General features: G+C 37.1%; 1 protein-coding gene across 1 annotated transcript in view; it reads right to left on the bottom strand.

The window, feature by feature from the left end:
• Positions 1–12,852, bottom strand: part of CATSPERE (catsper channel auxiliary subunit epsilon) — a 160,672-nt gene that overhangs the window by 106,730 nt on the left and 41,090 nt on the right. The window contains exon 6 of the mRNA XM_025286013.3: positions 10,619–10,643. Within this exon, the coding sequence (XP_025141798.2) occupies positions 10,619–10,643 (25 nt within the window). The remainder of the gene's footprint in view (positions 1–10,618; positions 10,644–12,852) is intronic.

Below are 12,852 nucleotides of genomic sequence, written 5' to 3'. Positions count from 1 at the left end.
AGAGGATGAGGTGGTTGGATGGCATCACTGACTCAAAGGATGTGAGTTTGAGCATACTCTGGAGGATAGTGAAGGACAGGAAAGCCGGGCATGCTGCAGTCCATGGGGTTGCAAAGAGTCTGAAATGACTTAGTGATTGAACAACACAGACACAGAATAATCACAATCCTCAGTCCATGAGTTACTATCATTACTGACCCTCTTTTATGCATTTAAATTTTAAATCATTTCTGGTTTCCTCAGTGTGTATGCCCAGCAGTGGGATTGCTGTGTCATAAGGCAGTTCTATTTCCAGTTTTTTAAGGAATCTCCACACTGTTCTCCATAGTGGCTGTACTAGTTTGCATTTCCACCAACATTGTAAGAGGGTTCCCTTTTCTCCACACCCTCTCCAGCATTTATTGCTTGTAGACTTTTGGATCGCAGCCATTCTGACTGGCATGAAATGGTACCTCATTGTGGTTTTGATTTGCATTTCTCTGATAATGAGTGATGTTGAGCATCTTTTCATGTGTTTGTTAGCCATCTGTATGTCTTCTTTGGAGAAATGTCTATTTAGTTCTTTGGCCCATTTTTTGATTGGGTCGTTTATTTTTCTGGTATTGAGCTGCAGGAGTTGCTTGTATATTTTTGAGATTAGTTGTTTGTCAGTTGCTTCATTTGCTATTATTTTCTCCCATTCTGAAGGCATATATACAATGGATTATTACTCAGCCATTAAAAAGAATACATTTGAATCAGTTCTCATGAGGTGGATGAAACTGGAGCCAATTATACGGAGTGAAGTAAGCCAAAAAGAAAAACACCAATACAGTATACTAACGCATATATATGGAATTTAGAAAGATGGTAATGATAACCCTGTATGCGAGACAGCAAAAGAGACACAGATGTATAGAACAGTCTTTTGGACTCTGTGGGAGAGGGAGGGAGGGTGATGATTTGGGAGAATGGCATTGAAACATGTATAATATATAAGAAATGAATCGCCGGTCCAGGTTCGATGCAGGATACAGGATGCTTGGCGCTGGTGCACTGGGATGACCCAGAGGGATGGTATGGGGAGGGAGGTGGGAGGGGGATTCAGGATTGGGAACACGTGTACACCCGTGGCGGATTCATGTTGATATGTGGCAAAACCAATACAATATTGTAAAGTAATTAGCCTCCAATTAAAATTTAAAAAAAGAAAAGAAAAAAAATTTAAATCAGTAAAATCCAAACCAAGAATCCAGCATCCAACTCAAGACCTAGAACCTTACAGATAACTTTCATTTACCTATACATTTCTTCCTTTTCTGGTTCCCTATTTCTGCCCAGAGAGGTACTCACTTTTCTGAATTCTGTGTTTATTTTTCACTAATATGATAGTTTTTGAAACTTGATCAGATAACTCTCTGGACCTGCTGTTTTTTTCCTTCAGCATTATGTAACTAGAATTTATTCATGTTATTGCTCATAACTGAGCTCATTCATTTTCATTACTGTTAATATTCCATCATGGGAAAATACCACAATTTTTCCATTCTCCTGTTAATGGGCATTTGGATTCTTTCTGTTTGGGATGGATGAATTTTATGAGAAGTTCTACTATGAGCTTTTTTTGAAAATGTCTCTTGATGGGTGAGTGCAAGAGTTTCTCCTGAGTATTTACTTAGAAGTAGAACTGCTAGATTATAGAGTGTGTATGAGATAATGCAGGATCATTTCTCAAAATTTATGCCCCACTGTTTCTTTTGAACACTAGGGATGTTAGCTGTGTAGTGTGATCTATGCTGTATAATTTTTCATAATTATTCATTGTTTAAACTAACTTTGTTTATGGAACTTTGTAAGGAAGTTTTTTTATTTTCACATTTTCAATTATGACTTTTTTTCATAGACTCTGGTTTCCAGACTTGAATAAGATTTCCCTCATTTCCATATAGTAGAACTTCAAGATTCTGCCAACTCTCCAAATATTTTTTCATTTTCCATTAGTCTCATATGCCAATTGGAATTTTTTTCTTTTGTATGTGGTGTAAGAAAGAATTCCATTTTCATTTTCTTCCAGGAAGATAGATTATACTATATTATTCTATATTAATTTAAAGATAGTTTTCAATAAAAAATTGGACTCTGGAGTCCAGTCAGAAACTTTAAAAAATAATCTTTTTAAAAGCCATTCAATCAAACTTGAAAGTGGTTCTTGATACAGGTTCTGTGTCTTGTTACATTTATTAAGTACTTTATAGTCTGTATTGCTATTAAGAATTTATAATATTGTAATTTATTTTTCTTGTCTTATTACATTATTATGTTCAAGACATTATTAAGCAATAGTGCTAATTATCAGCATATCTGTCCAATAACCTGATTTTAATTGAATTATAACTTTTCATAACTTATAACAATTATTATTATTTGGGAAATATATATTTTTATTAGAATTAAGTCATCCTGTCTAAACTTGTTTTGCTTTATATTTTTATTAGGAATGGTTGTTGAATTTTAAAATCTACTTATATGATCTTATCATCTCCTTTATTGTGTTGACATTATGGGTATTATTGTCAGTTTTCCTGATATTGAACCAATGTTGCATTTCCTGGAAGATACCAGACCTTTTCGATTTGTTCTTTTAATGCATTTCCAGATTCTATTTGCAAATAGTTTATGTAGAAGTTTTGCTTTTACATATACAAGTATATTGCTCTACAGTTTCTTTCATTCCTCCCTTCCTTTCTTCCTCTGCCTACTTTTGGTACTAAAAGTAGTACTGGATTCAGGAAATGAATTGGAGGTACTTTCTATCTTCTTTATATTGCATGAGGATATATTGTTAGGTGCATATGGTATCATAATTTATCTTCTTTGTAGATTTTTCCTTTATCATGAAGTAATTTCCCTCTTTATGACATTGCTGTCTTTTGCGCTTCAGTGAACCAGTGAAGTTGCTCAGTTGTGTCCAATTCTTTGCGATCCCATGGACTGTAGCCTACTAGGCTCCTCCACCCATGGAATTTACCAGGCAAGAGTACTGGACTGGGTTGCCATTTCCTTCTCCAATCTTTTGGGCTTCACATATCTTTTATTTGATATTCATATCATCACCCTAGTTTCCTTTTGATAGTATTACCCTGCTTGCATTGTTTTCTTTCCAAATTTTGTTACTTAAAAATTTTTTTTTCATTTTAAATTAGAGGATAATTACTTTATAATTTTGTGATGGTTTCTGCCATACATCAACATGAATCAGGTATACATAGGTCCCCTCCCTCTTGAACCTCCCTCCCACCTCCTCTCCATCCTAACCCCTCTAAGTTGTTACAAAGCACCAGCTTTGGGTTCCCTGTGTCATACAGCAAATTCCCATGGGGTATCTATTTTACATATATGTAAAAGGTAATACATATATTTACAAGGTAATGCATATGTTTCAATGCTACTCCCTTAAATCATCCTACCCTCTCCTTCCCCATTGTGTCCAAAATCCATTCTTTATGTCTGCATCTCCTTTGCTACCCTGCAAGTAGAATCATCAGTACTATCCTCTTTCTAGATTCCATATTTTATATATATATATATGTGATATTTGTCTTTATCTTTCTGACTTACTTCACTCTGTATAACAGGCTTTAGGTTCATTAACCTCATTAGAACTGACTCAAGTGCATTCCTTTTTATAGCTGAGTAATATTCCATTGCATATATATACCAAAACTTCTTTATCCATTCATCTGTTGATAACATCTAGGTTGCTTCCATGTCCAAGCTGTTGTAAATAATGCTCCAGTGGACGTTGGGATACATGGGTCTTTTTCAATTATGGTTTCCTCAGGGTATATGCCCAGTAGTGGGATTGCTGGGTCATATGCTAGTTTTATTCCTAGTTTTTAAAGGAATCTCCATACTGGCTGTATCAATTTTCATTCCCACCAACAGTGCAAGAGGGTTCCCTTTTCTCCACATTCTCTGCAGTATTTATTGTTTGTAGACTTTTTGATCATGGCCATTCTGACCAGTGTGAGATGATACCTCATTGTAGTTTTGCTTTTCATTTCTCTAATAATGAGTGATATTGAACATCTTTTCATCTATTAGCCATCTGTATGTCTTCTTTGGAGAAATGTCTGTTTAGGTCTTCTGCCCACTTTTTGATTGGGTTTTATGTTTTTCTGGTATTGAGCTGCCTGAGCTGCTTGTATATTTTGGAGATTAATTCTTTGTCACTTGTTTTATTTGCTTTATTTTCTCCCATTCTGAGGGTTGTCTTTTCATTTTGCTTATTGTATGCAGGCCAGGAAGCAACAGTTAGAACTGGACATGGAACAACAGACTGGTTCCAAATAGGAAAAGGAGTTCGTCAAGGCTGTATATTGTCACCCTGTTTATTTAACTTATATGCAGAGTACATCATGAGAAACGCTGGGCTGGAAAAAACACAAGCTGGAATCAAGATTGCCAGGAGAAATATCAATAACTTCAGATATGCAGATGACACCACCCTTATGACAGAAAGTGAAGAGGAGCTAAAAAGCCTCTTGATGAAAGTGAAAGAGGAGAGTGAAAAAGTTGGCTTAAAGCTCAACATTCAGAAAACGAAGATCATGGCATCCGGTCCCATCACTTCATGGGAAATAGATGGGGAAACAGTGGAAACAGTGTCAGACTTTATTTTTCTTGGCTCCAAAATCACTGCAGATGGTGACTGCAGCCATGAAATTAAAAGACGCTTACTCCTTGGAAGGAAAGTTATGACCAACCTAGATAGCATATTCAAAAGCAGAGACATTACTTTGCCAACAAAGGTCCATCTAGTCAAGGCTATGGTTTTTCCTGTGGTCATGTATGGATGTGAGAGTTGGACTGTGAAGAAGGCTGAGTGCTGAAGAATTGACGCTTTTGAACTGTGGTGTTGGAGAAGACTCTTGAGAGTTCCTTGGACTGCAAGGAGATCCAACCAGTCCATTCTGAAGGAGATCAGCCCTGGGATTTCTTTGGAGGGAATGATGCTGAAGCTGAAACTCCAGTACTTTGGCCACCTCATGCGAAGAGTTGACTCATTGGAAAAGACTCTGATGCTGGGAGGGATTGGGGGCAAGAGGAGAAGGGGACGACAGAGGATGAGATGGCTGGATGGCATCACTGACTTGATGGACGTGAGTCTGAGTGAACTCCGGGAGTTGGTGATGGACAGGGAGGCCTGGCGTGCTGTGATTCATGGGGTTGCAAAGAGTGGGATACGACTGAGCGACCGATCTTATCTGATAGTTTCCTTCATTGTGCAGAAGCTTTTAAATTTAATTAGGTCCCATTTGTTTATTTTTGTTTTTATTTCCATTACTCTAGGAGGTGGGTTACAGAGGATCTTGCTGTGATTTATGTCTAAGAGTGTTCTTCCTATGTTTTCCTCTAAGAGTTTTAAAGTTTCTGGTCTTACATTTATGTCTTTAATCCATTTTATTTTTGTGTATGGTGTTAGGAATTGTTCTAATTTCATTCTTTTACACACAGCTGATCAGTTTTCCCAGCACCACTTAGCAAAGAAACTGTCTTTTCTCCATTGTATACTTTTGCTTCCTCTGTCAAAGATAAAGTGCCCCTAGATGTATGGATTTATCTCTGGGATTTCTATGTTGTTTCATTGGTCTATAATTCTGTTTTTGTAGCAGTACCATGCTGTCTTGATGACTGTAGCTTTGCAGTATAGTCTGAAATCAGGAAGGTTGATTCCTCCAGTTCCAATCTTCTTTCTTAAGATTGCTTTGGTTATCAGGTCTTTTGTGTTTCCATACAAATTGTGAAATTATTCTCTCTAGTTCTGTGAAAAATACCACCATTAGTTTGATAGGGATTGCATTAAATCTATAGATTGCATTGGGTAGTATACTCATTTTCACTGTATTGATTCTTCCAATCCAATAACATGGTATATATCTCTACCTATTTGTGTTATCTTAAACAGACATCTTAAAAAGATGATATCGTTCATTAGTGTCTTATAGTTTTCTGTATACAGGTCTTTTGTTTCTTTAGGTAAATTTATTCCTAAGTATTTTATTCTTTTTGTTTTAATGGTGAATGGGATTGTTTCCTTCATTTCTCTTTCTGATTTTTCATCATTAGTGTATAGGAATGCAAGGGATTTCTGTGTATTAATTTTATGGCCTGTGACTTTACTATATTCATTGATCAGCTTTAGTAATTTTCTGGTGGCATGTTTAAGGCTTTCTATGTAGAGAATCAAGTCATCTGCAAACAGTGAGAATTTTACTTCTTCTTTCCCTATCTGGATTTCTTTTATTTCTTTTTCTTCTCTGATTGCTGTGGCTAGGACTTCCAAAATTATGTTGAATAACAGTGGCAAGAATGGGCACCCTAGTTGTGTTACTCTTTAACTATATAACTTTACACGCATCAGATTTATGGGATTTCTGTCATTTAGTAGATGATTTTAATCCAGTCACATTTGATTACTGAATTCATTTAAATTATTTCTTAAATTTTATTTTTGTGTCAATATATTGTTTTAATTTCTTTTCCTTTTTTATTATCTCCTATTGAATTGTTAGCATTTTAAAAATTCTTCTTCCAGAACTCTACTTTTTAAAAATTATGGACTTGTTTCTATTACTTTAATAAATGTTCCTAAATTTTTTCCTTGCATATTTAATATAAGCTAATCCATATCCTCATCTTGAATACGTATAAGGATCAGTTCAGTTCAGTCACTCAGTTGTGTCCAACTCTTTGCAACCCCATGAATCACAGCACGCCAGGCCTCCCTGTCCATCACCAACTCTTGGAGTTCACTCAAACTCATGTCCATCGAGTTGGTGATGCCATCCAGCCATCTCATCCTCTGTCGTCCCCTTTTCCTCCTGCCCCCAATCCCTCCCAGCATCAGAGTCTTTTCCAATGAGTCAACTCTTCGTATGAGGTGGCCAAAGTACTGGAGTTTCAGCTTCAGCATCATTCCTTCCAAAGAACACCCAGGACTGGTCTCCTTTAGGATGGACTGGATGGATCTTCTTGTGGCCCAAGGGACTCTCAAGAGTCTTCTCCAACACCACAGTCCAAAAGCATCAATTCTTTGGTGCTCAGCTTTCTTCACAGTCCAACACTCACATTCCACATCCTTGACCACTGGAAAAACCATAGCCTTGACTAGATGGACCTTTGTTGGCAAAGTAATGTCTCTGCTTTTGAATATGTTATCTAGGTTGGTCATAACTTTCCTTCCAAGGAGCAAACGTCTTTTAATTTCATGGCTGCAGTCACCATCTGCAGTGATTTTGGAGCCCAGAAAAATAAAGTCTCTCACTGTTTCCACTGTTTCCCCATCTATTTGCCATGAAGTGATGGGACCAGATGCCATGATCTTAATTTTCTGAATATTGAGCTTTAAGCCAACTTTTTCACTCTCCTCTTTGACTTTGATCAAGAGGCTCTTTAGTTCTTCTTCACTTTTTGCCATAAGGGTGGTGTCATCTGCATATCTGAGGTTATTGATATTTCTCCTGGCAATCTTGATTCCAGCTTGTGCTTCTTCTAGCCCAGCATTTCTCATGATGTACTCTGCATATAAGTTAAATAAGCAGGGTGACAATATACAGCCTTGACGAACTCCTTTTCCTATTTGGAACCAGTCTGTTGTTCCATGTCCAGTTCTAACTGTTGCTTCCTGACCTGCATATAGGTTTCTCAAGAGGTGGTCTGGTATTCCCATCTCTTTCAGAATTTTCCACAGTTTATTGTGATCCACACAGTCAAAGGTTTTGGCATAGTCAATAAAGCAGAAATTGATGTTTTTCTGGAACTCTCTTGCTTTTTTCCATGATCCAGTGGATGTTGGAAATTTGATCTCTTGTTCCTCTGCCTTTTTAAAACCAGCTTGAACATCTGGAAGGATATGATGCTGCAAATCCAAATTCTCCTTCATTTTCTATTTTTGTTAGCTATTATTTTAATTTCATTTTGTTAAGAAATTAGTCATTATTTAAATATTTGACTGTCAATGCTTATTTAGATGTATTAGCATATTAAATAGTTCATTTGTTCATTAGTTACTGCATCTTGTACTTCAGTTTTTCAGTCTGAGAACTCATGTCTTGAACTATGGAGAAAACTCCGTAAGTGAAAGTGAAAGTCATTCAGTCATGTCCCACACTCTTTGTGACCCATGGATTATAAAATCCATGGAACTCTCCAGGCCAGAATACTGGAATGGGTAGCCTTTCCCTTCTCCAGGGGATCTTCCCAACCCAGGGATCAAACCCAGGTCTCCCATATTGCAGGCAGATTCTTTACCAGCTGAGCCACAAGGGAAGCCCAAGAATACTGGAGTAGGTAGCCTATCTCTTCCCCAGCAGATCTTCTTGACCCAGGAATCAAAATGGAGTCCCCTGCATGGCAGATGGATTCTTTACCAACTGAGCTATCAAGGAAGCCCTGGAGAATTCTCCATAATTATTGGAGAAAAAGAATTCTCCAATTCTTTTTCTTCCCTTTTGGAACTCCTATCATATTTATGACAAACTGTCTTGGTCTATCCTCTATGTCTATTAACTCTTTTCCATCTTTTAATTTTTATGTTCTACATTCTGCATGATTCCCATTCTGCATCACTAATTCTGCAGTTTTTTCAACTGTATCTAGTCTTCTATTTAACCTGAATTTTTATTTTTAGATGCCTATTTCTTCATCATAAGACATTTATATAGGAAGCTCTTCAATGTTGTATAATTATGAATAACCCTTGTTCATGTTTCTTCCCCTTCTTTTATCTTTTGAGCAAACAAAATATGGATTTAATAATCTTTCAAATGGTCCTCATCTTTAGTTTTGAAAAGTATAAACTTTCTGCAGTTTATATGTATATATTCCAGGCACTATGTCTTTTCCTGTGGTTTATACCTTTTATTTTCAGATTATTTTCAGAGGGTTTGTTTTCTAAGAGCGTCTTATACACTCTTGGTTATGAAATGAATTTTATAATCACCTCTGCCTAGGCCCTATGTGTTTCACTACTTGCATTTTTGAGTTTACTACTTGGCTCTAGGTTCTCCAACCTCTTGAGAACAGTTTACCTTGGACATTCATCTGAAACTCTGTGATGGTAACTCCTTGTCTGTTTACAGTCCCCAAAAGGGTATATCATCGTTTATTTGCAATTGGCCAGAGAGCAGAGCTTTACTAGTTTTCATTTTACAGACCTTTAATAAATCCTAGCTTCATATAGGGAGGTTAATTTCAGCATCTCTTTCTCCCATATGTTGGAAACTTCATTTTCTATTCTCATACACATGTTGAAACATCACCCTTTGTCTACCAGGGCTTATAGTTTGTATAATAACCTTACTTCAGAATTCAACCTTATCTAACTCTGGATTTTAGTTCTTTAGTGGCTTGTGACAACTAGGAAATTCCTTTAATTGCTTTTACATTCTATACATGCACATATACCAATATTAATGTAAAAGTCTGCACTGATATTATACACATACATATTTTGTAATGGCATTTCTATATGTTTTGAGTAAGATGGAGGCCATTCTGCATTATTTGGGTCTATAATAAAAATTTTACTTTTAGAAGTTTCTATTTTCTATCTTAAAATTCCTTATCTACTGATAATACTTTCTTCTTTTTGCATTGTTATAGCTTTAGTAAATCCTATAATGTCAGTTGGGATTGGGATAGGGATACATACGAACACACGAGCTCATTCAACTATCTGGATCGAATACAGGAAGTTTTATTTATTATTATCTTTTTTCTGCCTCTTCTTTCCATAATATAATTGCTTTGAAAAAATGAAAATATTTATGGAGCTTTAATATCCAAATATTACCACCTTATTTTAGTTTTCAAATTTTGGAATACATCTCTCTGTCACACTTAAAACCAGCCTCTAACCCACATGTCAAAATTTTTAGATCTCAAAGACTCCTTCATAGGCTTGAAAATTATTGAGACTCCCACAAGCTTTTGTTTTATGTCAGTTAGCCCTATCAATATTTATTACCATATAACAAATAAAAATTGAGACTATATAAAGATATTTATTAATTTATTTAAAAATCTACAATAAACCCATTATATATTAACTAACATGTTTATGGGGACTTCCTCTGTGGCTTAGTGTTAAAGAACCCGCCTGCCAGTGCAGGAGACACAGGAGATCTGGGTTTGATCCCTGAGTCAGGAAGATCCCCTGGAGTAGGAAATGGCAACATATTTATGAAAAAAATAATTATTTTCCAACATAAAGAATAGTAAGAAGAATGGTTATTTTACATTGTAAAATCTCTTTAATATTTGGCTTAATAAGAGACAGCTGGATTATCATCAGTGCTTCTACATTCAAGCTGTTGGTATATGGTATTCTGGTGGAAGTATATGGGGGGAAATCTATTCAGACAGATATATAGTTGGAAAAGTGTAGACCTCGTGGACCTCCTCAAAAGGCTTGTGAAGACCTAGGGGATCTTAGTCCATACCTTGAGTAACCTCTGCTCTAAGTAAATTTTGTTGAGAATTAATTTTGAAAATTCCTTTTCTGGTAAATATGGAAGAGAAAAATAATATAGTGGTAATATGTGAAGAAGTATGCAAAATCTTAAAAAAGTTTTACCTGGGTTAAATTGTGAACAAAACTTCTGTTGGGAAAAAGAAAAATCATATTTTAGTAAACAGCATCCTAAATATTCAGTTAAATAATCTACTTTCAACATCAGTTCAGTTGCTCAGTCGTGTCCAACTCTTTGCGACCCCATGAATTGCAGCACGCCAGGCCTCCCTGTCCATCACCTACTCCTGGAGTTCACTCAAACTCATGTCCATTGAGTTGGTGATGGCATCCAGCCATCTCATCCTTTGTCATCCCCTTCTCCTCCCTCCTTCAGTCTTTCCCAGCATCAGGGCCTTTTCAAATGAGTCAGCTTTTCACATCAGGTGGCCAAAGTATTGGAGCTTCAGCTTCAGCATCAGTCCTTCCAATGAATATTCAGGACTGATTTCCTTTATGATGGACTTGTTGGATCTCCTTGCAGTCCAAGGGACTCTCAAGAGTCTTCTCCAACACCACAGTTCAAAAGCATCAATTCTTAGGTGCTCAGCTTTCTTTATAGTTCAACTCTCACATCCATACATGATTACTGGAAAAACCATAGCCTTGACTAGATGGATGTTTGTTGGCAAAATAATGTCTCTACTTTTTAATATGCTGTCTAGGTTGGTCATAACTTTTCTCCCAAAGAGTAAGAATATTCTGTTTATATTCCACTGTGTGTAAGTCACTTCAGTTGTTTCCAACTCTTTATGACCCTGTGGACTGTAGCCTGCCAGGCTCCTCTCTCCATGGGGATTCTCCAGGCAAGAATACTGGAGTGGGTTGCCATGCCCTCCTCCAGGGGCTCTTCCCAACCCAGGGATCTAACCTGTGTCTCTTACATCTCCTGCAATGGCAGGTGAATTCTTTATCCACTAAGCCACTTGGGAAGCCCTTATATTCCATTATGGACACATAAATGATTAAATGCTAAATGTTAAAAAAAAAAAAGCTCATGTCCATAATTAAATATAATTTTTGCTGAGGGGCATGAATCTATATACTTCTTCCTGAATAATACTGTAAGCTAATTTGACATGATCAATGCACATTAAAAAGTCCATAGTTTAGAGACTTCCCTGATGGCCCAGTGGTTAAGACTCTCTGTTTCCACTACAGGGGGCACGGGTTCAATCCGTGCTCCAGGAACTAAGATTCTGCATGCCACATGGCATGGCCAAAAAAAAAAAAAAGTTTATAGAGTTTACATGTTTTAATTTATGTCAAGACAAAATTTATCAGTTAGCACTGCAAATGTTTCACTTATAGCCTTTCAGTGTAAATTTTCTGAAAGAAGAAAATTTACTTGTATATTTATTTATATGTTTTTTAGAAAGTAATTTTTCACTTTAAAGATAGCTGTTATTTTTAAAATCACATAATCTCTAAAAATCAATGACTCAGGATCGTGTTTTCTTTTGTGCATAGTGCTTCTGTTCAGTTCAGTTGCTCAGTCGTGTCCGACTCTTTGCAACTCTATGAATCAGGGCATGCCAGGCCTCCCTGTCCATCACCAACTCTCAGAGTTCACTCAAACTCATGTCCATCGAGTCGGTGATGCCATCCAGCCATCTCATCCTCTGTCGTCCCCTTCTCCTCCTGCCCCCAGTCCCTCCCAGCATCAGGGTCTTTTCCAATGAGTCAACTCTTTGCATGAGGTGGCCAAAGTATTGGAGTTTCAGCTACAGCATCAGTCCTTCCAAAGAACACCCAGGACTGATCTCCTTTAGAATGGACTGGTTGGATCTCCTTGCAGTCCAAGGGACTCTCAAGAGTCTTCTCCAACACCACAGTTCAAAAGCATCAATTCTTCATAGTGCTTATTATATTATTAAGTACAAAATAAAATGAAGATGTCTTGGGAATCAGTAAATGTACATGCAGTAAGTTCTTAAGACCATATGATGAGAATAATATTTCATATGTCCAATCTGATCTATGAGAAAGCTACTGAAGCTAAGTACTAAAAATCTTGATAGGCGGTATGTCCAAAGTTCAAAAAGTATGAAGTTTGTCAAAAACATCCCCTGTCAGCACACAGGCACCTAAAACTAACGCCTGAACCTGAGGCTGCACAGAGTCCTTGCTTGGGCCGCCACTACTGCCTGCTCTGGCCCCTATCTGGAGGCACTGCGGAGGACTATGATAGCCCTTTCAGTCACTGTGGACACCCTGCGGCATTTGGCAAACACCATGCAACTGTCAATGTTCTGGACCTTAGTGGGCTGAACGATGAGACATTGTACCCCACCGGATCC

This window comes from Bubalus bubalis, chromosome 5 (assembly GCF_019923935.1).
Source record: "Bubalus bubalis isolate 160015118507 breed Murrah chromosome 5, NDDB_SH_1, whole genome shotgun sequence".
NCBI classification, from domain to species: domain Eukaryota; kingdom Metazoa; phylum Chordata; class Mammalia; order Artiodactyla; family Bovidae; genus Bubalus; species Bubalus bubalis.
Note: the sequence above shows the minus strand (reverse complement) of the source record. Positions and strands in the feature narration are given on the sequence as shown.